Source organism: Netta rufina (genome assembly GCF_964035555.1).
Source record: "Netta rufina genome assembly, chromosome: 4".
In the NCBI taxonomy this organism is placed as follows: Eukaryota; Metazoa; Chordata; class Aves; order Anseriformes; family Anatidae; genus Netta; species Netta rufina.
In genome coordinates, this window is record NC_140127.1 from 45,836,296 (window position 1) to 45,863,987 (window position 27,692).

General features: G+C 44.6%; 3 protein-coding genes and 1 long non-coding RNA gene across 5 annotated transcripts; 1 reads left to right on the forward strand and 3 right to left on the reverse strand.

Moving 5' to 3' along the window:
- Positions 1–1,309: 1,309 nt before the first annotated feature.
- LOC311209248 (17-beta-hydroxysteroid dehydrogenase 13-like) lies at positions 1,310–6,553 on the reverse strand (the record flags this gene model as incomplete). Its single annotated transcript, XM_084286512.1, has 7 exons — positions 1,310–1,397; positions 2,322–2,438; positions 2,707–2,844; positions 4,172–4,278; positions 5,110–5,241; positions 5,829–5,936; positions 6,335–6,553. 7 exons carry the CDS (start codon positions 6,551–6,553, stop codon positions 1,310–1,312), a joined length of 909 nt encoding a protein of 302 aa, XP_084142638.1.
- Positions 6,554–6,615: 62 nt separating this feature from the next.
- NUDT9 (nudix hydrolase 9) lies at positions 6,616–13,116 on the forward strand. Of its 2 annotated transcripts, none has more exons than XM_084286381.1 (8): positions 6,616–6,715; positions 6,916–7,155; positions 8,197–8,292; positions 9,055–9,141; positions 10,326–10,437; positions 10,850–10,996; positions 11,211–11,295; positions 12,673–13,116. In XM_084286381.1, exons 1-8 carry the CDS (start codon positions 6,645–6,647, stop codon positions 12,846–12,848), a joined length of 1,014 nt encoding a protein of 337 aa, XP_084142507.1. In that variant the 5' UTR covers positions 6,616–6,644; the 3' UTR covers positions 12,849–13,116. The 2 variants fall into 2 exon arrangements, with proteins under 2 accessions (XP_084142507.1, XP_084142508.1); XM_084286382.1 differs by having other exon boundaries at positions 6,635–6,715; positions 6,970–7,155.
- Positions 13,117–14,222: 1,106 nt separating this feature from the next.
- On the reverse strand, positions 14,223–16,050 carry LOC311208810. The gene is made up of 5 exons (XR_014618357.1): positions 15,943–16,050; positions 15,625–15,695; positions 15,186–15,221; positions 14,978–15,074; positions 14,223–14,338 (listed from the first exon to the last, which is right to left on the reverse strand). It is a non-coding gene; the product is annotated as an uncharacterized lncRNA (long non-coding RNA).
- A 3,228-nt stretch (positions 16,051–19,278) lies between these two features.
- SPARCL1 (SPARC like 1) lies at positions 19,279–27,133 on the reverse strand (the record flags this gene model as incomplete). The annotated part of the gene is made up of 8 exons (XM_084286513.1): positions 19,279–19,307; positions 20,696–20,844; positions 21,729–21,877; positions 22,780–22,916; positions 23,690–23,810; positions 24,266–24,384; positions 25,027–25,093; positions 26,156–27,133. 8 exons carry the CDS (start codon positions 27,131–27,133, stop codon positions 19,279–19,281), a joined length of 1,749 nt encoding a protein of 582 aa, XP_084142639.1.
- Between the last annotated feature and the right edge of the window lie 559 nt (positions 27,134–27,692).

Below are 27,692 nucleotides of genomic sequence, written 5' to 3' on the forward strand. Positions count from 1 at the left end.
CCCAGGGAAGGAGGCAGTGGCTTGTGAGGGACAGTGGGGCTCCTCTGGGGCCATGCCCCACGCAGGCCTGCCCATTGGCAGGTTGTCAGCCCCAGCGCTGGGATTGTCCCCTCCTGCTGGGAAACCATGCAAGGGGCAGGGCAAGGTGGGGAGGGGGAAGCCAGGAATCGTCCCAGGTTGCTGGAGCTGTGGCAGCTCGTGCAATGAACAGTGCCAGTGTTTAAAAGGAGTGGAATATGAAAAACCTAATTGCTGTGCATGTGTGTCAGTGAGCTGAAATGAAGGCTTATCCAGGAGTTGTTGGCTTCCCTGTTAAGGTTTTCTCTCCTGGTCTATAATGGTGTACAAGTCCCATGGACTTCCACTTCAGCTCACCCCAGCATGTGAATGAGGAGCTTCCAGGTTTTTAGCATCTCCTTGATTTTTATTTAAAGATACAAGAGCCTGCTAGTGTGAGGACAACAAGTCCACGTCTTTTTTTTTTTTTTTTTTCAGTGTAGCTTCTTCTATCTTTGGTTGAAATAAGTTGCATTCTCAAGTGAGCATGAAGTGCGGGAGGGCACCCGGTAACTGATCAAGAAATACTGCACCCGTTTTAGAGGAAGCTGTTTGGGAAGTCTGGGGATTACCAAGCCACGTGGGAAATGACACCGGCAGAGGGCGCGTTACTTGCTGCTGCTGTGCCTTAAATGCACCTCTAGGACCTGGCTATGGCTGAACTGCTGCGAGGCACCTTTTGGGTAAAGAACTGCATTTATTCTGTACAAGTCGTGCTGATGTTGCTCATGCATAACGCGACAATCAACATATTCAGGTAACACTTGATTAAAAGGCTGTGGCCTTTCAGGTACTCACTACAAAAGCACATAAAAGCCTGTAACACATGCTCCATTTTAAAATTTAAACGATTCATTGAACTGAAGCAGACCACCCATATGAATTTCTTCCCACAAGATCTCTTTGCTCAGTGATGAGTCCAGATTAACATATATACTCAGGAAATCCCTTTGTTGTCCCAAAATGGGTTTTGCTGCATTTCCTGTCTGCCTCCGTGCATGCGAGAAGCAGGGAAGGAGCTAGCGATGACACAATGCACAGCTAAAACAGCCCTTCTGCCTTGCAGAGCTGCATCTCTGCTCTGGCAACACTCCATGTTATGCAGGTGTGTTCCTGCTGCAGGTGTGAAGGGTGGTGGTGGCCTGGAGGAAATACCTGTCTTGCTTCTGCTCTGAATCAAAACCACTGCCCTACACATGGTCCATGTTCTGTTTTCACTCGTGCCATGGGGAAACAACAAATAACTTGCTGTTCACTGTTTGCTCCAGTGTCCAACAATTGCATCAAACTTAACATCTGTCAGCTTTTTCAGAAATCTTGAGACACGTTCTGGAAGCAACCTGAAAGATAAAACCATGCAATGAAATCTAGGATAAGAACTTGGGTCACGGGAAAAGTGGCAGCACAGGTGGGACAAGAGCTGGTCTGGGTGCAGAATGCGTGCTTGCTTCAGACAGAGACCAAAACTGAAACTGGGAGTAGTTCCCAAGGATATGTAGCCCTTGAAATTCTTTGGCTAGCTTTATTTCTGATCCCTTCACCACATTCCTCCTTTGATGACAACTCCAAGGCCAGGTACCTTTGCTTTCAAAACCTCATCTGGTTGATTGAGGAATTTGGGGAAAACAGGAGAATCTCTATAGGCTCTCATAAATAGGAGGTTTTGGTTAGAGCCAAGTTGTCTTCTCACCAACAAGTTGTTACCAAAGGTTTCTTGAGGTACTGTAGAAGCTAACTGGTGTGGTAATTTAGTTGTTCTGATGTGCCTTCTAGGCCTGGAACGTTCCTGTCAGCTGTAATGACCTATGACAGGACTCAATAAAATGCTTTTATTTCTCCTATTGTCATTAGGAAGAATCACTATGTAATTCCTTAGCATTGACATGTGGCGTAGGATACTTGAGATAATTCAATCAGAAAAAAAAATGTCTCCTGCAGACAGGTGCACGTTTTCAAGTGGCTATAGACATACTGAAGTCAAATAAGGAATGACTTTAATGACCTAGTACATTGGTTAAAGATATTAATGATGGTAGAAAATAAATGGAATTGAATTGAATGTAGACTATGGGTGTCTAGCCATCATTTGGGGGTATTTACATGTATTTCAATGATACCAACAGCTAGCTTTCCTACTGTGAAAGCAAAAGACACTTATTCCAATGGTAAAACTTGAATCAGATGGTTCAAGTGTGATGCTTCTACACTCGTGCGGTTGTGTTGAATATTTCCTCCCCCCCCTTTTTTTTTTTAATGTCACTTACATGTCAGTAAGTAAAGCAATGCTCAGCTGTGGTGGAACAAAAACCATTTTCTTGTTAGTCAGTATTCCTTCCATCATTTCTTTCACAACTTCATCAACTTCCAAAATCCTTCCAAGCCTAAAATGAAAGGAAAGCATAAATTTAAGAATGATATAGGTAATACATGGGAGAGCTGAATGCGAAGTAGGATACTTCAACTGCAGGCAAAGTCAGGTAATTCAAATGCAGATCTTGTGGTTGAAGTGATAATGCAGAAAGAGATTTATATTCAGCCAATTTTATTTACCCTTTGATATACAGGTTGAAAGCAAGCCCTAAAGCAAGGGTAAATCCATCTAAATACAAAGAAAGGCAGGCTGAGATGTGGCTTTTATCAAAACATTACCTTGTACGGGGGTTTTTGACAAATCCAGTGTTCATAAAAACTGGGCAGACACATGTTGTTTTTATTCCATTCTTTCCCAGGGTTGATAGTTCCTCGGTTAGAGCTTTATGAAATCCAACAGCAGCAAACTTGCTTGAACTGATGAAGAAAAAATGTCACAAATGAGAAGGTGGGAATGCTATTTCCAACATGATGTAAATAGAAAGGGGCTGAAAGAACACCCAGTACTGACTAGCAGGGGAAGATGTGTAATCCATCTCTAAGAGAAGGGGCAGGAACTAATGCTGGCTTTTACTGTCTCACAGTGTAGCGCAGAAATAGATAGTGCTGCCAGGGGAGGGCATAGTGGGATGTGAAGTGGGTGACTCTAAAAAAAACTTAGGTTAGTACTAAGCAGGCAGATGAATGCTAGGAAATGATAGTGTGTGAATCCATACAGCTGACTTAGAATGTTTTAAGCTGAATTCTTTTTGAAGAATTTTCTGAAGTGCGCAAATTTAAGAACAAATGGGATTATACGTATGGGCAACAATCCTACTGCTTCTTGTATCATGTGGAGCATGTTGTGAAGTTGAAGCATGAGATTTGAAATGAAGGACTTAAGCAATTTAGTGCGATTGAAGTTTGTGGAGGCCAGGAGTAGAAAACAGAACCAAGTAGAAACAAATCAAAGGAGCAATATCAAGTAAGTTTAACAGTGTAATACAGCTAAAAGTCCTGGCGCAGGTGTTCTTACATGGCCAACAGTGACTCCCCATGAAGGAACATACCCAGGAAAAGATGGTTCTGCTGGGAAACACTATTGTAGAGGGCTAGGTCAGATGCAGTATGACATTATGCCAGACAATAGTATTGCTGCAATTTTGTGCATGCATTTTTGTCAAACTTAGGCAGTACTTTGGCCTCTCAGCAGTGTCATGTTGCTTACAGCACTCAGTATTACTGTATCTTTTATCTTCTCAAAAGATTACAATAGTTTTACAGTCAATGCCTTGTTTTATCTGATGATGGCAGAAGTGTTTCTGTCCACTGCAGTCACTGCCACAAATGCTAGAACTGCAAAAAGCTGCTCAGTCAGGATTGTCTCATTATCACCACACCAACTCACAGCAGTGCTACATTCTAAGAAGGAGAAGGGAAGAAGATACCTTTTTTCTTTTTTTCAACAAAGCAAAATCTGGATTAGGTATGGAGAGAAAAAAGTAAGAAGATTTCATTAGTTGATTGGTCACATCATTAATCCTTTACTGAATCACCTCAATCAGAGCTAATACTGAAATTAGTGGGTACCTCTGTGGGTCCTTATTTGACGGGTGTTGTGTTTTGTTTTTTTTTTCCTCCTTGGCATTGTTCTTTGGAAGTAGCTTATTCAGTGGGATGTTTATTTCGGTTACTCTGTGCGTGCTGGTGGAGAAGACACAATTAAAAACAAGAAATGAAGAGAGCTGATTTGGAAGTCACTTACCAGTAAGCTACCATGAAAGAGGTAACAAAATGACCTGCTGCAGAAGCCACTGTAACAATGTGACCGCGATTGTTGTCCATCATTGTTGGCAGAAAAGCTCTGGTTGTCTGGAAAGGGTTTTAGAACAAGAGGAAGAGGTGGGGCATGTGGAGGAGGAAAGGAACAGTGACTTCTTAGGAGTCTTCAATGCTGGCCTCAATTATGTGCAATTAAGTAACCCAGTTATGTGCAGTTCAGTGACTAGGCCTACCCCGGGTGCTGGGGGCTGCATGGCACCAAGCTCCTGAGAACCACAGAGACACACGGTCTCCTTTTAGCTGGATTTGCATCCCAATTTCCAAACAGAGCCTTTCAGCAAAGCCAGGGATTGACAGAAGCTGATGTTCACATTGCCTAGCTTTAGGTTTCACTTGTCAGCAGCCACGCTGCCAGTGTCTCTCCTCAGCATACCCAACCTGTAGCACACCTTTCAGTCCCCTGCAAGCAGAAATTGTTTACTGACCACTGTTCTTCCTGCTGAAAGCTGCCCCTGTCCCCAGGGAGGGGGAAGGCAAGGCTTAGCTCTGATAGGGCCCAGCCATGTCGCCTCCATGCAGGGAGAAGTTCTGGAGGGGTATAAGGGAGGTGGTACACACAGGCAAAGGCAGAACAGTTCCAGGATGGACCTGAGACAGTGCCAGGAGCCCAGAAGGGAGTCAGCAATGCAGGCAGGTACAAAATGCCCCAGGATCGAGACCTGGAGCCCTGCTGGGCTGACAGGAGCAGCTGGGGAGAGGCTGGCCCTGCTGCCTGCTCTCAGGGCTTGGTGACAAAAAAACGTTTTGCATTTTTGAGCCATGCATCTCCTGCCTGCAGGGACTCAGTGCCTGGCTGAGGGTGCCCCCACCTCAATAACACTCACACCACCACAGAGGGACGAACACGCCAGCGGCCCTTACCCAGATGTGGGCGAGAATGTTGACCTCAAACATTTTCTCAATCTGGTGGTCCTGGGTCGAGAGCAGGTCAGCAGCCGTGATCACACCAGCATTGTTCACCAGGATGGAGACATCGCCAATGTCCTTCTTCACCTTTTTGGCAAAAAGAACATGCAGCCCCGTGTTGTTTGTTATCACAACAATACAAGGTTATGAGCAGCAATTAATTTAATTTTTACAAGTCTTTCTTTCAGGGAGAGGAAAATCATGCTGTGTTTCCTGATCGAGTAGAAAGTGTGCAGTATCCTGGAAGCTGATTTAGATGTGATGTTTGTACATATGCCAGTTTTTATAGACTCTTCACCCACAGACAAAAATAGTCCGCACAGTCACAGCTGGCTCTGTGGACATACTGAATGTTCTGGACCACCTGAACCTTACTTTCTACAATAAAGTCTTTCCAATTTCCACAGAGGTGCCTATTTCTCAGCAAGCTCAAAGGAAGGCATTCTTTCACAGGTCTAAAGCCTAAAGTGGGAGCTCGCGGGGACAGAGGCTTGCAAAGGAGGATGAGCTGGGCTGCGATACCCAAAGGGCTGCTTTTCTCTCAGTACAGAAACAAAAAGCTGTAATTTCAAGACTTGCATGCCGTGAGTGGAATACCTCGGGTGCACTTTTTCAGCCCTGTCTGACACCAAGCCCACCTGGCTGAGCTTTCTCTCGTGCACCTGCTCCCCTACCTTCTCCGCAGCGCGGTAGATTTCCTCCCTCTTGCTGCAGTCCACCACGAAGGTGTGCACGGTGGCTCCCAGCCTCTCGCACTCCTCAGCCGTCTCCTTGAGGCCGTGCTGAGTGAGGAAGGAGAGGAGCAGAGGTTATGTGCTGCTGTAGCACACCCACATGTTGCCCAGGGGGAGGACCTTGAGAAGAGAGCATCTTTGGAGATTTTTTTTATATTTTTGGAGCAGAGCAGCATCTGATGAAGACGGCTGTCTTTTATGTTGGAGAAATTTGTGCTTTATGCTGAAAGCAGTCCCTTAGGGGCACGCTTTCCGATCTTCCACCACCCCCTAAGCTGCCAAAATCTTCCTGCTGCAGCATCTCCCTTGGCAACGCGGCTCAGCGCCTGCCCGCCCCGCATCTCCCCGCACGTCCCGGCGCTGCATGCGGGCCCTGCCGCTGCGGCCCCCCCCTTCCCCGCCGCCTCCCGCTTACACCGCGCCCCCCGAGCCCCCCTCCCCGTTACCGTGTCCACGTCCCACAGCACCAGGCGGCTCTGGCGCCGGGCGAACTCGCGGGCCGTGGCCCTGCCCAGCCCGCGGCCGGCCCCCGTCAGCAGCACCAGCTCCCCGCCGACGGCCTTCCTGCGGGCGGGCAGCAGCAGCCGCACCGCCGCCTCGGCGTAGGCATAGAGCAGCGTGCCCAGGAACAGCGCCAGCTCCCGCACCGCTCCCACCGCCCCCATCCCGCAGCCAGGGGGCGCCGGCCCCAAACCCGAGGGAGGAGGGGTCCCGGGGATCCCCGCCCCAATCTGGGCATGGCCGCGCTGGCTGCTGATGCTGCCGGGTTTGGGCCTGCAGCGGGCTCTCGCCCTGCTGGGGCTCGCTGCAGCGCTGCCCCCGCGCAGGTACCGGGGCTGCGAGGGGCCGGGGGGCTGCAGGGGGCTGCAGGGGGGCGCTGGGTGCACGCAGGGGTGGCTGAGCTGGAGGGGCCCTTCTGGAAGGGGTGTGCTCTCAGCCGCCTCCTGCGCCCCTCTGGGCTCCTGGGTTGTTCCCTATCTGACTTGCCCTGCGCTGCTGCAGGAATGAGATCTTTTTTTTCTTGCAGTAACTTGTCTGCAGCCCACTGGTCCCATCTCCACCCCGCTAACATGCTCAGCAGTTGTAAGGTTGACAGGTGGTACCATAGCAAAGCCCTCACCTCCCCGTATCCCGGATCGCGTGTTGAGCGTAGCCGAGTTCCCGAAGACAAAGTGGGCTGGCTGACCCAGTGGGAAGATTATAATCCTGTGGAGTACACCGCAGCGGCTGTTTTGGCAGGACCCAAGTGGGCAGATCCTCAGATCAAGTGAGTGGAAAGTGTGGCCCTTGGCTTTTTTGAACGGGGCAGGAGGAAATACTGATCGACTGAGTTAATTGCAATAATGGGCAACTGTTCCTACGGCTGTTCTGTGTTGTGGGAGAAGTAAAATTCTCAGAACCCTTACTGATATGTATTTTCCAATATTTTTGACGAGCGCGAATAATGTTGGATTTAAGAGCTCGGGAGAAAATTTTCAGTATGTGCATGCATAACTGGATGCAAGGTGAGAAGAATCTGGTTAGACCTTGAGGTCTGGAGCTGGGCTCTGACTCGGGAAATGCAGCAAGTTGAATGCCTGATGGTGACTGCTCTGTGAACGTGTGTGTTGGTTCCGTGAACACGTTCTCTGTTCTCCTCTCAAGGAATGCCATAAGCTGCTTAGTGAGGGGATGAGGTGTATGGAGTTACCTACTGCCAGATGCTCTTGGAGGAGATGTTGGTAACGCTTGAAAATACAGAATTGTTTTTTAGTGTAGCTTCCCAAATGGATTGTGAGGAAAAAGCTGGTCAGTAGATTGACTCCTGTGGTGGTTTGAGGGGAATTGCTTTGGGAGCAGCAAGGAGGCTTCTGTAGGCCACCCTACCAGCGTGTGCTTCTATTTTCAGAGGTGCACACAGGGCATGGGCAGTAAACTTTTGCAAAGTTGTTGATTGCTTTTAGCATGTAACTGCTCGCTGCTCTTCAGTTAGGAAAGTGTTTGTTAGCTTTGTCACTGGATAAAATCTAATGCTCCCCAACGTGAACAAGAACAGCTTTGAAACATCCTCTAAATGAAATTGTAGGAGGAGAAAATGTTAAATGCTTTAGAGTGCCACACTTAGCTGAAGATTTAAATACAGAGACAGTCATCAGTAATTGCTCAGACTGTATAGCTTCCCACAGGACACGGAGGGCCTATGTATTAAGATCCATCTAAACCTGCCCATTAGCCAAGTGGGTGTTGTAGGTTGGGTGGCTGGCCTACAACCTTTTCTGCTGCATGTTGGGTTTTTAATTTGCTTCTAATTACTTTTTTTTGTCTGCAGTGATAAAAATTTTTCTCCCAAATTTAATGAGAGAGATGGAGAAGTGGAGAGGACAAGTCGGAATGGCTTGTATGTGGTTGAAAATGGGAGGCCCCGGTGAGTGATTTTCGTTGCATATTCATTTCAGTGATGTAGTTTTAGAGCTCCTACAGGTCTCTGTCAGTTTAGGTAGATGGTACCTACTAGAATAAAATCAAGAGGGTCCCCTCTTAAGACAGCAGAAACAATACTTCAGTGCCAGAAGGTTATTTTGAGAAGAAGGCTGTGGCAGCAAGCCACTAGCCAATTCTGCCCCAACAGTGGGCTGTGGGATCCTGGGGGGAGGAGGTCACTAGCACCTTTGATAGTAGGGTGTGGTGGAATTGCTCCCTCAGTTGGACCATGTGTTGTGCTCTGAAGTTTTTAATACCATTTAGGTGCACTATGGCAGAGTAGATGAGTGTTTCCATCCACTAACAAATCCTCGTGTGGCACAGATGTGTAATCAGACCTGAATTTTATTTCTTCTTTTTCCTCTGGAATTTTTATGTAATTAAATGCTCTGTGCATGTGTAGTCTGGTAAAATGAAGGCTGGATTAGGTTCCCAGACCAGGTTATATTTGTGTGATGGGAGTAAAGCTTGATCAGGAATATGTCATCTGGAAAATAAAGCTATTTTGTTCTTTGCCTGTACTGTCAGACACGAAAAGGTAATGAAGGAGAGGATCTCTTTATTCTTTAAAGCTTGTGCTGACGCTGGATGTACGGTGCTATCCTTAGCTTTGTTATTTCAGCTTCCTTAGAGCTGCTTTTGCAGAACACTTGAAGCTCCACATGGGGACATACACTTATTTAATGTGCTGTGACGCATCTTTCAGGAATCCTGCGGGAAGGACTGGTCTCACAGGCAGAGGACTATTAGGGCGCTGGGGGCCAAACCACGCCGCCGATCCCATTGTGACTAGGTAAGGGACAAGTGACTGAAAGGTGGCGTGCAGTAAAGCAAAAGCATTCACATCTTTTTCTGTGCATTTGGGAACCAGCAACTGCATGTCAGGCGGCTTTTTGTGTGTTGCTCTGCCTGTATGTATATGTGCATGGAGAGATGTATGGATACATGGAACACAACAGTTTTTTAGCCTTTGGTTCTGGAAAATAGCTAGGACTTGCTGTTCATTACAAGCCTTTGCTTCTGAAATGCTGAGAAGGCAAATTAAAGATCAAGAAAGTGCAACTCAGTAGAAATACACTGTACAAATGCTCTTCAGTAACAAACGTGAAAATTAAAAGATAACATGACATGTTGTTATTGTCTGAAAAATGCACCAAAAGACCATAGCTGAGGCATAATAAATTGCAGGAACAGGATTTTGTCTTGGTGCCTCAGCTGTGAATGAAGTGGTGTGCCTGGTTTTGCACAGGAGGAAACACTGGGGTGGCCTGGTGTACAGGAGAAGAAGACGGGGCTTGTTTAGTCTGTTTTGTCGGTGTGTGCTCTGCTTTAATGGTGGTTTTGCCTCCAGAGCCTGTGTGAGTTCACATCAAGTGTATTACACCCAGAGCTTTCAGAGGAGCTGGTGTAGGTACCAAACTGCAAGCAAAGGAATACTGCACTGAAGACAGAACCACTGTTGAAGTCATGCTGCTGCCTTTTAGTTCTTGCCCTTTTCAGAAGGCTACTGATGCTGCTGGTTTTTTCCTTTAAAGTAAAACAAACACAGATTTGATTTTTGTCTTTATTTAGATAGTTTTTTTTGCTGTAATTACTGCAGTTATTCTAAATCCTGAGTGTGGTGGTGGGTGTTTGAGGCCTTCTGTTGGTGCTGAGTGGGTGGTTTGAAATGTTGCGGCTGGAATTTATACTTTGTCATAGCAGAAAGCATAATTATTGTTATCTTACGGGTAGGTAGAAGTACAGTTAGACTTAAAGGCTTCACAATGAGAGTTACAGTAGATACCAATGTTCTGGACCTAGCTGCAAAAATGGAGGGACAAGATCTTCCCAGACAGCTTTTGTCTGTCTTTGATCCAGAACTGTGCTTGATCCGCTGCCTTGGCCCTCCAGCAGGCCATTGTGTGGGAGCTCTGCTGTTTGGTTTCCTTCTAAGAAGCAGCAGCAACAAATGTCCTTATTTGTCGCTTTCTGCAGGTGGAAGAGGGATGGAAGTGGCAATAAGATTGCTCACCCAGTTACTGGCAAAAACATCTTGCAGTTCGTAGCTATCAAGAGGAGAGACTGTGGGGAGTGGGCCATCCCGGGGGTAAGAGCAAAGCTTTGGAAAAGGTGGACATCCCTCTGGCAAGGCCACAAGCAGATAACAGGCATTCATGTGATATAATTGCTTTTTGGGGATGACCTCATGATGTAGAGGGGAAGAGAAAGGTCCTATAAACAATTTATCTTTATCCTCCCAAGCATCAGTTGGTAGGCTTTCTGCTGTTCCTGCATTACAAGGCAGTACTTAATTTTGATGGTGTCCTTTGCTTAATGCAGGTATAATCTCACCTGTTGTAGTTTTTGATGGATGTGTCTGCTTGCTTTTTACAAATAAGTGTAGAATTTCTTACATAACCGGAGCATGATTTGTATGGGTGTAATGTCCTAAGCACCAGTAAAAGATTGATAGCATGGGAGGTCTTAGGCTCCTCAGTTTGTTTTTTCTCTACTCTCAGGGGATGGTGGACCCAGGGGAGAAGATCAGTGCTACTCTGAAGCGAGAATTTGGGGAAGAGGCCTTGAACTCCTTGCAGAAATCTCCTGAGGAAAAAGCAAGCTTGGAAAAGCAACTGCAGAGGCTGTTCAGCCAGGAGCACTTTGTGGTAAGCTGTGTCTTTTGAGATAGCCTCGGGGTAACTTGCAGCTAGTTAGGAGATGACAAAATGAATGCACTGTCATTAAGATAAGCTGTAATGCTCAGGGTTTTGTGATATAAGACAGGGAAGGGACAATTGCATACTCTGTAAGAGTGACTGCAGGTGATTTTTAATGGTGCCACCTTTTTTTTGAACTTCTTGTGATTGTCCACTGAGGTAGGTGTACAGAGGATATGTGGATGACCCTCGTAACACCGACAATGCGTGGATGGAGACGGAGGCTGTGAACTATCACGATGAAACAGGTAGGCATTGCTGCTTTTTTGGTGTAGATGTTTTTGCATACGTGGGGCTGAGATGAGCCATGAAAGTGGAAGAGAATGCAGGTTGAGTTTAATTCTTAGATTGAAAGCAATGGGTGTGAGGGTTCCCCATCTTTTGTCATGTTCACTTGCAGCCAGTATTGGTTGTCATTCCCCTTGGAATTCTTTCAGTCCTGAATTAAGGAACATAAGGGATTTGCCTGAAAATAATTTACTTTTGTGTTACGTAGTTCCAAATCGCAGAATGTGCATTTGTTCTATAGATAGAACACTAGGCCAGTCACTGTCCAAACACTGTATTTAGCTTGAGTTGATTTAATTTCCTATTTCATTGACTGAGTTGGAAGGCTCTTGGGTTTCATTTCTTCACAGTTAGTACCGGTGCCTGCTTCAGGTGCATTGCCTCTGGCTGCTGGATGATCTTTACTGCATTCTTGTCTTTGTTGTCTTATTTGCTGTCTCTTGACACTTTTTGTCTCTGTTACTCTGCCAGAGCAATTGTTGTACTTTCGATTCCTTGTATAATTTAATTGGAATGAGCATACATTGGTAGTTCTTGGATCGATCCGTTATCCTGAATGCTCATCTTTCCCCTCTTGAGGTGAAAGTCTGCTTTCTCTGGAGGTCAGACAGACAGAAGTCATACAGTGATATTTTCACTCTTGGGTAGTTAAGAGATAATAGTGGTGAAGCTTAATATGCTGCTGGTTTTTGATTTATTAGCCCCCAGAAAAAAATAAACATGGTGTTCCTTTGGTCTTTATTTCTGATATACTTTTTTTTTTTAATAAGCATTTCCTGGCTTGGTTTTTAACAAGTACTGGGACTTGCTCTGGAAATCTGAGTTAGAAACTTCAGAGCAACTAGAAAGCCTTTCTGCAGCCTTATTTAAGTGCTGGTTATGTTTTTTACTTCGGTGACTTCGATAAAATAGTGATTTGGGGAGGGGAGGGGACAGGATTGCAGGCATATGTAAGTTTCAGAATTCAGTTCATATTTTGTTGGGTAGTACCTGAGAAAGTAAGCAATCAGATGTTAAACAATTAATTGACTCAGAGGGATTGGCTAGGCTTGTGCTGTTGTAATGATTTCTGGTAACTTGTCATGCCCCTGGTGTTAACCTAGGAGTGGCAATAAAGAGTTGTAGCTGTGCCACTCAAATTTCCAGAAAAAAATGTTTAATTCAAGTCTGGAAAAGTTTTCTAGCACAGACTCAGAGAGCTACTTGATTGATTTCTCTCTGAGAAATAGTTGCAGGTTGTTGCCTTTGGGGGAGTCCTGTGGAAAGGAAGAACTGGTCAGGTGTGAGAAGAGAAAGAAGGAGAAAACAGCATGTCCTAACGCTTGTTTTGTGAACAGGTGAGACAATGGATAACTTGCCTCTGGAAGCAGGTGATGACGCTGGGATGGTGAAGTGGGTTGACATCAGTGAGAAGCTCAAGCTGTATGCCAACCATAGCTACTTCATTAAGCTTGTGACTGAGAAACGGGGAGCCCACTGGGGAGAGGATCCTGGTCCTGAGTGCCATGATTGATGTGAATGAGGAACAGACTCGCACACGAGGGGAATACCAGCTGCCCAGCCTTGAAACTGAGATGAGGTCCTTTTGAGTGCTGAAGTTCAGCTGGCAGAAACTCTTACCTGGATTAGCAAGGTTGCATTGCAAGTTACGTACATGTAATTGGGAATTTGACTTTGACACTTGAGCTCTGTATTTTTGCACTGATTTCTTGTCAGGAGTATGGATCTTTCAGGCATGTGAGAGTTGTAGGATGATGACCTGAATTAACAACTAAGATGAATTAAAGAGCTATGTAAAAAAGCGACGTTTCTGAGTGGTTTCTCCTTAGAAAAGTCACTGAATAGAAGTCTTATTTGAGATGAGTTTTCACCTTTACTTACTTTCTAGTTGACACTATGGTATTCACATGAGAATGTCCTAGTGTGTCTATCTAAAAATATCACTGTTGGAGGGTATACCTTGACTGTTTTTTTGGGCAAATCACATTCTAACGTTCTTCACGCTGCATATGGCAGTACAGCTGTTGGGGAGACAGTGCCATACGCGAGATCATTGGGATGTGTGGCCTTGAGAGTAATCTTCCAAATGTTTTGGCTGTATTTAATGCTTTAGGTCATGCGTGTAACTTCTGGTCAAGGGGCACACGTGGGCCCTCCGAGGCATTTGTTAACAACAGGAAATGTACAGCATTGGTTGCCATTTTTTCCTGTGCTTAATCAAGCTTAACTGTGTAATAGTGTGAGAGTATATTAGTTAACTTTCGGAGGGAAAAGTGAAGGTAAGAGCTTTTAGTTTTCCTGACAATCCTTGCCCTACTTACTCTTATACATTTCAGGTCATCTGCAATGTTATAAGACAGCGTCAGTGCTTTCTGTTGCTGTGTAGACTTCCACAGACGTCTTTTACAAAAAACACTATCATAAATTGTAGTTAAGATCTGGTGTTTGGTGTTTTCTTCAGCAGCAATGTCTGTAATAAACAAGCCCTTAAAAGCACGAAGTGCTGGGTAGTGTTTGGTAGGGCCAGATCAGGTAGTATTTGGTGTGTGTGTGTATATACATACACCAAATACAGGTAGTATTTGGTAGGGCATCTCTCAGGTAGGACCTGAGAAAGCCTGTGAATCTCAGCATGGACAAAAGGCAAAGCCAGCCTCAGGAGTTCCCTTCCTTTCCTACTCATGGTCATTGCAAGCAGGGTCGCTGAAGTAATGTTCGTGTGTTTCTTTTTCCCAAGAAATAATTAAGAGATGAAGAGACCTTAGTCATTTGATGCTCAGCATTTATTCAGACTTAGGAAGTAAGTAGACAAAGTTTGAGAGCCATGCACTGCAGCACACACCAGCTTCAGTAGTGGGTGTGTGAAACAGGGACCCTGTTGTTGGTGGTCCTCCGTTTTCAGCACATTGCTGACAGAAGGTGTGAAGAAGAGGTGGGAAGTAGAAGATCATCTAGAAGCAGCAACGTCCTGCAGGAGACAGCCATGGTTATCCAGGTAGGCACCTGCAGAGCAGTAGGAGAATTGCAGGTTAGAACCAAGAGCATTTAATTGTTCTAACGTCTTAATGAACGTTTTATATGAGTCCTTAGCCCCAAGAGGAGGCTGTTTCTGTGTTCATGGGAGGTAGCTGGGCAGCTCCTGACAGCTGGATATACGTCTGGCTAGAGTGTGGCAAGTCCAAGTAGCATGTTTCTTTCTTCTCTGTGAAGTGATTAAGATAATGTGCAGTGCTGAAGGAAATGAAAATCACTGAAAGTATCCTGCTGGATGAGATTTAAAAACTGCACAAGGGTGGTGTGTTATTTGTGGAAGGAAAAATTCTGTAATGATTTCCCTGTCCTTAGCAGTTTTCTTTTCAAGCCAGTCTGGCAGGGGCACAGGGGCTTGGATATGTTTTTTGGTAGTCGTTTGTTCCCAAGAAAGATTTCCGGCTAGACCATTTTCAGCTGGAGTACCTGATGTTACACAGTACGTTGTGCAGAGCAGCACTGCTTTATGCCTGTTCCAGTATCTTCATAGCTAGATCTCAATTCTTGCTTGGGCCACGAAATTTCTTGCACAATTAAAATATTGACAGTGAGAACTAGGCAAATGTCATGATAGAGCAGATGTATTTTTGTACAGCAAGATAGGTTGCTTACCTCAGACTTGTCATCCGTGATGGCTCACAGCCCTGCCCCTTCTCAGGAGGGGGCGAAATATGGGGCGAAAGGGCCGGAAAGGGCGTCGTCTTGGGTTCTGTGAAAAGAAAGGCATTGTGTAAGTGTTTCCCAGTTCAGTGCCAACCTTGTGGTTAAATCTGAATGTTAGAAGTGGCAAGAATCAGTAAATCAGACACAGAAGACTTACCTCCTCCGAACTGTCCCCACTAGAGCTATCACTGTCCTGGTGTTGTTAGAGAAGAACAAATTTTTGGTTAGAGCAAAGCATACTTCATTCTACATGTTACTTAAAAATAAATAAATGATTAACAAAACTGTCAGATTTTTTAATGTGTCCTGTTGAAAAGCAAAGATCTGCAGAGGAAACTGTTGTGTAATGAAGGAACGGGGGGGCCCACTGATGGGCTGGGAGTGACCTTGCAATTTCTCTTTTGCTTTAAAGTTTGAGCAGGACTCCATCTTAAGCCAGGAGTCTGGAATGGGATTACAGTACATGTGTTCAGCCTTGCACCAGCCATTGGTATTTCTGAGGCTCTCCCATCTGTTACAAAACCTTGTGATTTCCAAGTGACAACATGAAGATTGCCTGCATTGGCTGCCCACCGGTTTCTTTGTTCGGTACTTACAGCATTGGCAACAGCAAGGACCATGCTCACGATGCAGGACAGCAGGAGGAGCTTCATTTTGAGCGATACCCCTGTGGAGCAGATGGCACAGAGTTGCAGCACCCCGGTTCCAGCAGAAGGGAAGGTGTGGGGAGCGCACATGCAGGCTGGGTTGGCTGCAGCAGCTGGTGCAGGGCTGCTCCAGCTGGGCTTTGAGCATCTCCCACCCTCATCGTGGACTTTCCCTTCTGTTCCCTTCCCTCCCCTGCAGTTTGCAGCCATACCCAAGTAGATTTCTGTCCTGCAGGGCAGTGGGGTAAGAGCTGTCCCCGGTACTACCTTTGGGTTGCATGTTGAGCGGCTGGTCAGCGGGTCAGGAGAAGTCGGCTGGCTGCGGTGGTAGCGCTGCCTGGACGGCCGGCGTCTATATATACGCTGCTGGGTAGCGTGGCACACATCAGGAAGCTGGAAGGTGTCATGTGTCATATCCTCATAAACCCCATTGGCTGTTTAGTTTAATTACTTCTCACCTGATAAAGCAGCCAGATTTTGCGAATGACCTTTATATTATGATTTTTATATAATCCTCGGGGGATCAACGTATTTGGCAATGGATGCGTGTATTACAAAAGACATGACTGTTGTCTGTTTCACTCAGGATTTTCTACCAGACATGCTCTTTGCCTGCAATAGAGGTGGAGCAGTTTGTTCCAGAGTATGGGGATGAAAGAGCGGAAAGTAAGTGTTGTGCTTTTTAGTGGGTTTTGTTTATTGGTGTAGTGTGTTCTTTTTCTTAAGTAATTTGTTGACTTCTTTGAAAGTCCCCATGTAGGGAAATCCCTGGCAGTGACTAAAAAACCCAGATAGGTACAAGTAGAAATGCACTTGAGATGCATGCAGCAAATGTGCAGAAATTCTAGTATGTTTTCCTGTAGGACACATGCAAGGCCACAGGGGCAAAGGTGTAATCTGGGGTTCCTAGCACGCATGTTTTTTGGGAATGCAATCAGGTAAAGCTGGACAGTGCGCAACAAAATGAGAACTGTGACCCTGCATCTTTTGGCATGAACCTTGGAGCCAGAATCAGCAGCAGAGGTGGTGGTTTTCTGTGTTCCCTTCTTTCTAGTGTTTGCCATCAGGCCAAACAGGCATCTCTGGTATCAGGCAGTACAGCACAGGGAGCTGGAAAAGAAGATTCAGATTGCCAAGTCGGTAAAAAGTAAGCAGCCAACCTGTGTTGGGTAGCAACATCCTGGTGCCTCGTTGGTTGTAACCAACCATGATGGATAAATCTGTGCCATGGTAAGTGTGAACACGGAATGTGGCTGGGAGGGTGCTCTGTGTGTGTGCGCCTGTATCTCAAACTGGGTTGCCTTAAGCTGGAGGGGAATGACATTTCACTGCTGATACTCACTTGTAGAGGGAGAAAATGCTTCTAATTTTAATTGACACTCATTCAAACTAAATGGAAGCAATTGTGTCCACAGAGGGTTACAATCTTTCTTTTACCTACTTCACCATACTGTAAAGACATGAAGTGATAAATGTTAAGATAGTTTGAAGTTAACAGCAGTGTTACTGTTATTGGTTGGTGCTATCTCTGGAATGTGAAATAGGTGGTCATTTATGGTCCTTATTCTTAATGGAGTTTTTTATGATTTGTAGGTTAATGATGGACTGGTGGAGCTCCCCCCTCTGCAGCAGATGTGAGCTGAGCTGAATATCTCATTGGTGTAGCGCTCTGGGAGAGCAGCATCCCTCCATGTGTATGCCAGCAGGTGCTCCTCCTCTGTGCCCTGCAGTGGAAACATGGAAGCAGTGGCATCACGGAGACCTCTGGAGCAGGTGGGATGCTGGCTCCTTCATGTGCCGGGCGCTTCAGATCTCCATGGCTGTACTTGTCTTGGGGGGTAGTCACCTTCCCTGTGTAGCTTGGGTGGTTTAAGGGCCTTTCTTTCCCATTTGTCCTGATGAATTCTGGTTCACTGCATCTTTTCCTACCATTTGGCTGGTGGGTTAGCCTGCGGAGATCAGGACAGTCCCTTGTGCGTTGTCCTGCCCTAAAACGGACAACGAACTCGCCTGGATCGCTCTAAGCGGGCTGACTCATGGCTGTAGAAAGAGCAAGTAAGCAATAGGCTGCGGTCAGGCAGAAGAAAAGGCTGTCAAAAGTTGATGGCCTAAGAGATGCCTTGATGGCCTCAGAGATGTCAAGTCCCAGAGAAAGGCTCTTTATCAAAGGAATTAGCGCAGTGCGTGTGCCGTTGTACATCTAATCTGGGTTTATGTGTACAGGCTGCTGGGTGACATCGCAGAAGGTGCAGCGGGTGACAGGTTGGGCTTACAGGAGAAAATGTAAGGGCAGGGTTTTGTTGGGCAGCTGCCCTTAGCTTATGAAAGATGTTCCTGTGTCGAGCATCCCGATGGCTTTATTTGTTGGAACATTGGCTGGAGTTACACTGGGACCGTTGTCCCTGGCTGGCGAAGGAGCAGGATGCAGGTGGAGTTGTGGTCCTGAGCTGCCCCAAAAGTGTTCTGGACTGCCATTCCCTTTAATTGGGAGGGTGCCATGGTTCAGGTGGAGGGGGGTTTGGGGTCTGCCTTTGTAGGAAGAGTATTTGGGGTCTCCTGTGTAGAGCAGGGGACGCTTGGGGTGTCTGTTCTTTTTGAAGTGTTTGGCTTAACATCACAAGTCTACTGGGATTCAAAACTAATATTTCTGTCCTTGCTTTTCCATGCCTAAATTGTGCTTGTTTTCAGGCGAACAAGAGCTGGCAGGTGGTGAAAGGAGTAGGTGGCAGTTCTTTCTGTGGGAAAATGGTGGCAGTAGCTAATGCTTCTGTGGAAGAAAGGAAGCCACTGGAGGAGAAGTTGCAGCTGAGATATCTCCTGCATCTTGCAGAGGTATCACTAATTTGTCTTTGTATACACACCCAGGCTTGCTGTGGTCCTTGAAGTTGTTTGTTACACAGTTGCTCAGCTGGAATTCGGTGTGTGACACACTTACTGCACTGCTACTGTTTTTTTCCAAGGGACAGGAGAATAAATTGCTGAAAAGCCTATAATGTTCATGCATTAGGAATTAGAATTTAAGGACTTCCAAATTCTGATAATTCTGATCTATCCTGGAGTTTCTTTTCCAGCCTTAAATTTAACATGGATTTTCCACTGAACCTTTACCTTGAGCTTTTCTTTGACAAAAGTGTTAAAAATGAATAAACCACGGAACAAAAAGAAAATCTATGTAGACATTATCTTTATTTGACACTTCTATGCAGAATGTTAAGCTGACAGTAACAGGAGAAGAAATAAATGCTATGTCAAGGTAGGTTTCAGTGTGTAAGATCCACATCCTATAGTTCTACTGAAGAAGAGCTTTGTCAACAACTCCGCTCTTGGGTTAGTTCTACTTGCTTCAGAGAGGCCATGGGTACATGCGGAGGAAAACACTTCTGTTCAGCAGTGAGCCACTTGGAGTTCTTCAATTTTTTTGTTAGAGAATTTATACCAGTTATGCACTTGTGTTATTTGAGAATAACTCAGCCTACAAGAACCTTATGACAACTTTGTTCTGAAAACTATGAAACTGTTAATTACAGTAATAAATGGGCTTCATATATTTGACCAGTTGTAGTGCAGCACTGGGATACTGGCTCAGAACAGGCTCATCCATGCTCAGAACAAGAGATTTTCATTTATGTCTTCTGCAACATAGAATAAAATGTTAATAACAGTTGAATATTTGATGCCAAAGTATTGTTTTTTTGTAGTGTTGTTATTAAGAAATTGACACAGGAAAATTTCATTGGGCTTAGGTATGGGAACATTATTGGCACTAAAAAATATGGTTGCTGTTATATTCAGGAGCCATTCATTTCGAGCCTTTTTGGTAGGTGCTTCATTGTTCGTCATGTTAGGTTTTAAGCTGCTTGTGAGTTGGGAATCCCTTATGCCCTTACCGTCACTCTTTACTAAAGGATGAACCCTAAAACCTTCTCTGGACGAGCAATCATTAGCAGCAGTACATGAATATTTTAACTCATAGCTTATTTCCACATGTGGTTTTTTATTCATAAAGTGTCGTCAGAAGTACTGGAAAAGTTATGTACAGAGTATAAACTCAGTGAATATCTGACCTCTGTGAATCAGCCTCTGGTTGAGTTTAGGGAGTAGCTGGTAGGATTTTGAAAAAAAGTTTTCAGTCTGTGTTCCTATCTCAGCTTCTATCATGCATCTGTTCTAGGATTAACCTGTAATGCTGTTACCCTTGTTTAAAAACTGGCTGCATTGCTTAGCTGCCACTCAAGGCTAGAATGTGGATTTCTAAAGAGTGCCCTAGATGGAATGTCATCATGTTAACGTAACATCAGTCACAGCAGCAGCTGTTCAGCTGCTGCCTAATTTTGGAGACATCACAAGCACAGTAGTGCCTAGATTTTTAGATGTCTCTGGATTGACCTGAGCCAAACATATGCCTAGCACATGTAGGATTGAGAAAATCCCTCTGCTGAAGCCTCAGGATACACCAAATCTGCTGGGCAGCCTCACCATGTGTCACGTTAGGCAGTGGTTAGGTGAAATGCTCTGCCTGGCCTACTGCTGCAGTGTGACGATGGTGATTGTGTGGCATGTCGTCAGGTACAGGTGAGTATAGTTAACTGCAGGTGTCTCAGTTACTTTCACTACTTAGCCTGAGATTCTTCAAGTGCACCTTCAGTTGGTGTGCTCTAACCAATGATTTACATCACAAGTTTGCTTAGCCTTGCTTTTGGCACTAAAGGATGAAAAATCAATACTTCAGGAATGGTGGAGACAGGGCATACAGGGTCAGACACCACAGAGAGGAGTGATTTCCTATTTATTACAAACTACCTCCCTAATTATTCCTGGTGAAAATGACTTTTTCCTGGTTGTGTAAACCATTTCAGAACCTTGCATCTTTCACTGTCTTCTCATTACTATTCCTGTTGCTGTTGTGCACACTAGTCATAGCTTCTGTCTAGAATTTTTCTTGTACTTTATGGCCTGAGGCTTAGCGAAGCATTAATGAGAACACTCTGTCCTGCACATCTTCCTGGTCTTTGAGACTTACCTTCCTTAATCCCAAAACAGTGGCACCACTCCTTCAAACCAATGAGTTTGTCTTGGTCTCGGTCACACTCCTGGAAGAAACGGGTGATGCAGTGTTCCATGGGAACGAGGGAGGCTCGCAAGGGAGCGAGCTCTGAGTGTGTCAGTGATCTGAAAGAGCAGATATGTAGAGGTAAATTTCAGTGATAAATCACCAGGATCATCAAAGATGCTTGGTGTGGCTAGAAGATGGCAGCAGTGGCTTTGACAGAGAAGCTCTGGTGCTTCTGTAGTGACTCTGTCCTGGGTTCTTAGGGTGATAATTACACCTGATAATCTAACATAAGCTTTAACTGCTCTTCTTTAAAATCTTTTAGCTATAGGAAGCATCATTGTCCTGTGTTTACAGTTCATCAGTGGTGTCATTTTGCTATTGATCTTAAGTTTGCAAAGGTGCTTAGTTTTCTCAGATGCTAGATGTGATCAACACGAGGTATTAAGGGACTTCACCCTCGGATCGTTGGACACGGATCCAACACTGAGTGTCCTGATGGAGGGCCTGAAATCTGAGTCTCGTTTTCAGAGGTAAACTGGGGCTTTCTCTGAATTGTGACATTAGTGCTGTCTTAATGTACCTGCTCATTAAACTGAGAGCTTGTCAGTATCGGTTTAATAAATGGTACCTCACTAGTGAATTATTGCTGACAGGCATCTGCCCATTGTATTTAGCCTGTTTGTCCTAGCTTCTGTGGCAGCTGGATCTCATGAACTGCATTCTCCTCCACGATCAGGCCATGAGCAGCAATTAAGAAGCTGTAGAGTTAGTTGTAACGTGATTATGAAAAGCAAGAAGATAGCAGGTTCTGGCTCAAGACATTGCTCCAGCATAGCAGTGAAACATCCTGTGTTTCAGTTGAATTCTGAGGGGGGGATACTGGCTTGTATCAGCTGAGGGACTGGTCCTGTATGTCAGAGGATGCTTGACGTGCTATAGCAAGGTAAAACAGCCTTAGCTTGACCTGCAAATCAGAGCTTAACATGCAAAGAATTTTTACCTGTCAGCTGGATGCTGATCAAGCTGATAAAACTGCCAGTGCACAGGATACACGTACATGTGGTAGTTTTTCTCAAAGTCATGCAGGAGGAGCTCAGCTGAGTGGTTACCAGCCATGAGACGCTTTTCATTCTGGTAGATCTTTTTGACCTGAAGACAACAGAGAAATCCATTTATTTTTATTTATTTATTTATTTTTTTAGGGGGGGAAGATTGGCCTGAAGAGAGCTTTCCAGCAAGGAGATGATTTAAGAAGTGAATCTTGATAAAACACTACAGAGGAAAGGGGGTTTAGTGTTTGTGGCTGTATGCTGTACAGAAAGTTTACCTCAAGTTTGCCGAGTGATTGGTGGTGACTGTGTGAGCTTCAGCAGTAACTGGAGAGGAAATCAAACTCCTACAACATAGTTATCTGGCCCAGCTAAATAGGGAAGTGGCCTCAGGATATGAGACACGAGCCACTGTTCTGGGGTAAGCAACTCAGCTTTGGCATGGAATAAGCCTTATCAGATACCAGGTAATTCATACCATTTAGTATGAGATGTTCCTGGTCAGCCATGGGGCCTCTCGGTGTTTATAGGAGTAGTCTTTGGTACTCCTCAAGAATATTTTGTATAAGCCTGCTGTCACCTGCTGTTTGCATCTTTGATTCCAGAGTTAGAGCAGCCCAGGGTTTTGTTCAACTTTAACTATTTGTCTGCAGATCAGCTCTTAGGCAGTTATGACATTGGTATCTTAAGAAACTGCTTACTGTCACCAATTCATCTGACATAAATCCTTTGTCTCCCCCCCATTTAAGAACAAAAATGCTCAGTGGCAGTAAGTGCTAACTATGTTTTAAGCCAATGTAGTGTGATTCTGCTTTAGGTCTACTGAGTAGTAGAAAGTTGGTTTTCACTTGGAAACTGAGTATCACTCACTTGGACCAGATGACCTCAAGATGTCCCTTCAAACCTCAGCCATTCTGTGATTCTGCGCATGGCTTTTGGGGGCTGCTTCGTCACCCTCTAACAGTGTAACTGCATGGTCCTATCTGAAAATGGGTTGCTTACCTTATGCCTTTGCTTTTCGGTTAGGAATCCAGTTGTATCCTGATCACGTTCATAATATTGCATGAGGATGTTTTTGAGCCAGTCTCTCATACGGAGGGGGAACTGATCTACTTCGTAATCGGTACAGTTAGGTATGTCTGTGCCAGACAACAAAGTTTTTGTTAATGGATCACTTGTTAACTCCTTGTTCAAGCATTTCCGAGCCAAGTTAGACCTGATTCTCACTAGCAAACTTCCAGTTGATCTTAAAATTGTTGTAGTTAATACGTAAAACTGGGAATGCAACTAATGGGTTCAATAAAAAATGTATAATTCATTGATTGGTGTGCATCTTTTACCAGTTGCACAAGCCACAAGCTTTACATACCTGTGCATCTTAAAGGCAGAATTGTGCAGTGAAGCTATGATCAATCTATTTGCTTGTATGAAAGCGGAGCTTCTAGGAGCAAAGGAATTTCTTTTTCTGGGGTAAATGGCAACTGAAGAAGAGCTTAGAAATCAATTAGAGCCTCTTGATCATGGCTCCTGTATTTAGGTGACTTTGTTTTTTACCTTGATATTTTCATCTATTAAGTTGATTTATGTACTGTGTTTTTTTTTGTTTGTTTGGTTTTTTTGAGAGTAAAGACATGAAAAATCTTCAGATGGTAAAGAAATACCACAATAGTGCTGGGGTTATGCTGGTTGTAAGCACAGAAGGGATGTATTGGGGATTCGGCCACTTAATAACCTTAACTGTGGGAAAAGTGAGTTGTTTGACATGGTTAGAATTGGAAAGGCAGTTTTACTTATGAGTTAATTGATGGAGAAGGGGGAGAGCACAGGAAGAAAGCAGGTCACTAATGGTTAGCTGGTGATGCTAAGGCTTGTTTATATCTAAGTTAATTCTATATGGCAAAGCAAGTCTTACATTTGCAGGAGCCCATATAGTCTAGGTGCAGCTGGCGTCCCATTTTTGTTCCTTCAAGTTGACATTTGGTACCAAAGAGTTGGCATGTGCCGTCATAAGTCTTATTATCTGTGCCACAAACCTAAAGGAGTGAAAAACAAACACACCCCTGCCATGTTCTGAAAAACGACCTGGTCAGTAAAGGAGGCATTACAATAATGAAGTAATTGTTGCAATATGCTGTGGCAGTTGTGAATGCCCCACAGAGACTGGATGTGATCAGAAGTACTGAAAATTTTGGTTATAATATGCCTACATAGAGATTAGGTGACTGTACTCAAACACCCTATTTCAAGATACTTGAAATTTATTTTCATGTGGTAATAATACAGTGGTTGAGATGCTGCTGGACTATGGCACTAGTATTTGCTATATGCTCAGAAACCTTAAATGGATGATGACTACTTTTAATGGCAGGAAAAAGCCATTAATTATTTGAAATAATAGAATTATTTGAAATAATAGCAGGGGAATGTGGTATCCTGTAAGTGTTGTAGCTGGATTTCCCACATGCTGTGCACTGAATGTAATACTTACACGCTCATAATCTTTGGTGGAAGGGCAAGCAGCAGGATCTTGGCAAATACAGCAGGGTTTCCCTTGTCTGTCTGCCTGGCAGACTTTTCCTCTTTTGCAGTGGAAGTTCCTGCATGGGTCTAGCGGTAAGATCAAGAGGGGAGGCATGTTAGAACAGGTTGAAACCAAGTGTTTCTGTCAAGTACTGCTTACAGTCGAAGCAAAGTAGAGCCAAACACTCACCAAGGAGTCAAGTGCTTTTCGTAAGTTTCTGAAAACACAGCTGGATCTTTCACTGAATAATACAGCCAAATTTTAAATGTGTTATTTTGAGGGATTCATGGTGCTACCAGGCTTGAGTTGGATGGGGAAATGTTTCTTAGAAAAAGCTTTCTCCTGTAAGGTCTGACGTTCACTTTCAGCTTTCTTTGGAACTTATCCCATGCGTCCTTGCTGCATCTGAGACGCTTGACCCATTCCTAGTTTAATTCAGGCTAGAAGTTTTAAACTGAGGAGTTACAGTGGAAAATGTTTCCCATTCTGCAATGCTGACACAAAAATATGTACGCTATCTAAATGTTTTTGAGAAACAAATGAGTGAATCCAAGGGTGTGCGAAAGGGATTGTTCTCGGAACATATCTGTGGTGCAGGATGATGCACCAGCGCAGGTCAGTCATGTGAAATGGCTTGCTGCTGAAGGCAGAAAAGAACTGCAGACCAGCAAATTCCCCAGCCTAAGAGAGTTATGGTGATGTGTGGGCTTTGCATGTGGTTTACTCACCCGGAAAAGCCTCCCCAGTGCTGTTGCTTACACTTCTCGCACCGTATGAACTGCCTGTGGTCTTAACCTGTACAGTCACAGAGAGAAGCAGAAGCTGTGTCTTGGAAAGAAAAAATACTTTGGGAATTCTTTTTTTTTTTTTTTTTTTTTTTTTTTTCAGATACAAATATAGACCTGACTCAGTTTGCTGTATTTGCTACAGAAAGGGGTTGCTGTGCAAGATGTGTGACAGTTATATGAGGCCTAGTATTAGTGTGCTCTCTTTTCTCTCTTTTCTGGGGAAAAAGTAGTGGGTGGAGAGAAACTAGGAGTCCAGGAAGACATGGGCTCCTTGCAGTTTCACCCTGACTGACACAGAGCAGTGGTTTGCCTTGAGGCTTGGCAGAACTGGTGTTTTAGTCCTTACTTGGGTCGGTGGTCCCAACGGGTCAGTGAGCATAGACATTTTTAACAGTGTAGATGTTGAACATCTACAGATAGTTGTTCAGTAGATGTAGATGTTCAACTAACAGATGTAGCAAACAGTCACGACTTTATTTTTGATGGACATCTCCTGCTTATCTAGTGGCTGACCCTGATGTGGAAGGTCAGGGTACAATATTCGCTTTTGTCTGAAGGGACAAAGTGCATATCCTTCATCCTGCGCAGAAGTCTGCTAGCCACTGGGGTGGTCATGCAGGGGATCCCGTCTCTTCCCTTGAAAAATGTTCAGTTTTGTAGGAAAAGTATGCATGAAAGTGGGAGAGGGGAGTGAACAGACTTTGGTACTTGGGTTGAGACTTGGTTCCAAGTGTTGTTACAGAAGTGTCGGTGTTTATAAGTACATCTCATTACATGGTCCATTGGGACTGGAGCTATTACGTGAGTTGTGTTTGCTTCCTTTCTGGACAATTTATTTCAATGTTGTACATGAAGTGACGCATAACAAACTAGGTGAACAATGTGTAATAGGAGATCAGACTTCTCCAAAACATTAAGTTTGGTAGAGCCATTTTTTCTCCAAAATGTCCTCTTAATCGCAAGAGGCATATGGGATCATATAAAGGACCTCTTAATCACAAAGAACTTAAATATGGGACTGATTTTTTTCCCTCTCTACTCTTCCAGTTATATTTTAAAGAAAACTTACCTCATCTACCGGTTCCGTTGAATTCACACTCTGAACAGAGCCACTTGTTTGCAGTTGTTGTTTGCTGTCAGAATTAGGCACCTCATAGTGGTAGTTAGCATCTTCAGACTGAGTGAGGTCTTTAATTTTGACACTTTGGTGATCCCATCTCTCTCTATGAGCTGCACTGTCATCTCCAGTGGTTCCTTCTCCTTCAGGCTCATTACTGGTGCTGTCTTGGTCATTTCTTTGGATTCTCTCCTCTTCCTCATAGGCTGCTTCTTTCCAGGCATTGCTGAGATCTTCCTCACCATCATCACCACTATCAATATCGTCCTTATCAACGTTACCACCCTCCTTACCCTGTCTTTTCATCACCATGCCATGATCGCTCTGATGGTTTGCTTGAAAACTATCTTTGTTTTCTTGGCTTTGCCATTTTTCATCCTCATCCTCATTATGACTTCTTTTTGAGAGGGGGATTTTTTCTTCCTTATAGGGCTTTTCCTGACTTTCCCCTTCTTCCTCTATGCTGAATTTCTCACCATGTCTCTTGGTTATCTGGATTGGCTGACTGGAATCTCTCAGTATTTCATCAGACTGCCTGCTGTTTTCTTTCTGCTGTCTCCTGTATTGGTTTCCGTGACTTGTCTGGTGGGCTTTGTGCTTCATATCCATGTAATCAGTCACTTCCCCCCATTCCTCATCCTCTTCTTCCACATTTTCCTCTTCATCGCTTTCACTGGTGTTTTCAGATAGGCCAACTGTATTTTTGTTATATTTCCATGCATTATGCTCATGATCGGGATTGAGAGCATCCACTGGATTTTCTCCAGCACCCAGTGCTTGGTTGGCTATGTTGCTGTGTTTCTCATGCCTCCTGAGCTGGTAGTGGTCAGAGCTGGACTGCTCTCTGCCACTGCTGCCAGAATCACTCTCCTGGCTATCAGAAGTCAAGCCTGGTTTACCCTGCAGGGAAAGGAAGTTAATGCTCTTCATTCTGGATTTCATTTGATGCTCATGACCACTTTGTCCGTGTCTGCTAGCTGTCCAGGGCTTCTCCCTGTGCACAGCATCTGCTACTGGTATCTTTGCTTTTATGTTTCTGTGGCTGGGCTGCAAATCACCCTCATTTGCAGGCCTTGTCTTCCCTTCCTCTTGGGCTTCAGAATGAATAGGCTTAGTCTGAAGGAAAAAAAAAAAAAAAAGACATTTAACAAGTAGATTAATAAATCTTAGGGCTCCATTTTGAGGTAGGTGCAATGGCATATACATCAGAGAAACATGACACTGCTATGTTCTTTGTAAGTGACTTTTTAACAAGTTAGGTCAAATGATGAAATTGACACCTGATATCCTTTCTACTTCTCAGTGAGTTGGCTTCAGTCCCCTCTTTCTGCATGGCTAGAGTTTAAGTCGTCCGTGCAACTCCACCTAAGCTTTGAGGGGAGCTGAGAGGCTTTTATTGTGTGCAGTGACGTCAACAGCAAAACCAGTAACTTGAGGGTAAGGTACAAATCCTCAAGGAGAAAGCAAGTTCTAAAGTGACTGAATCACA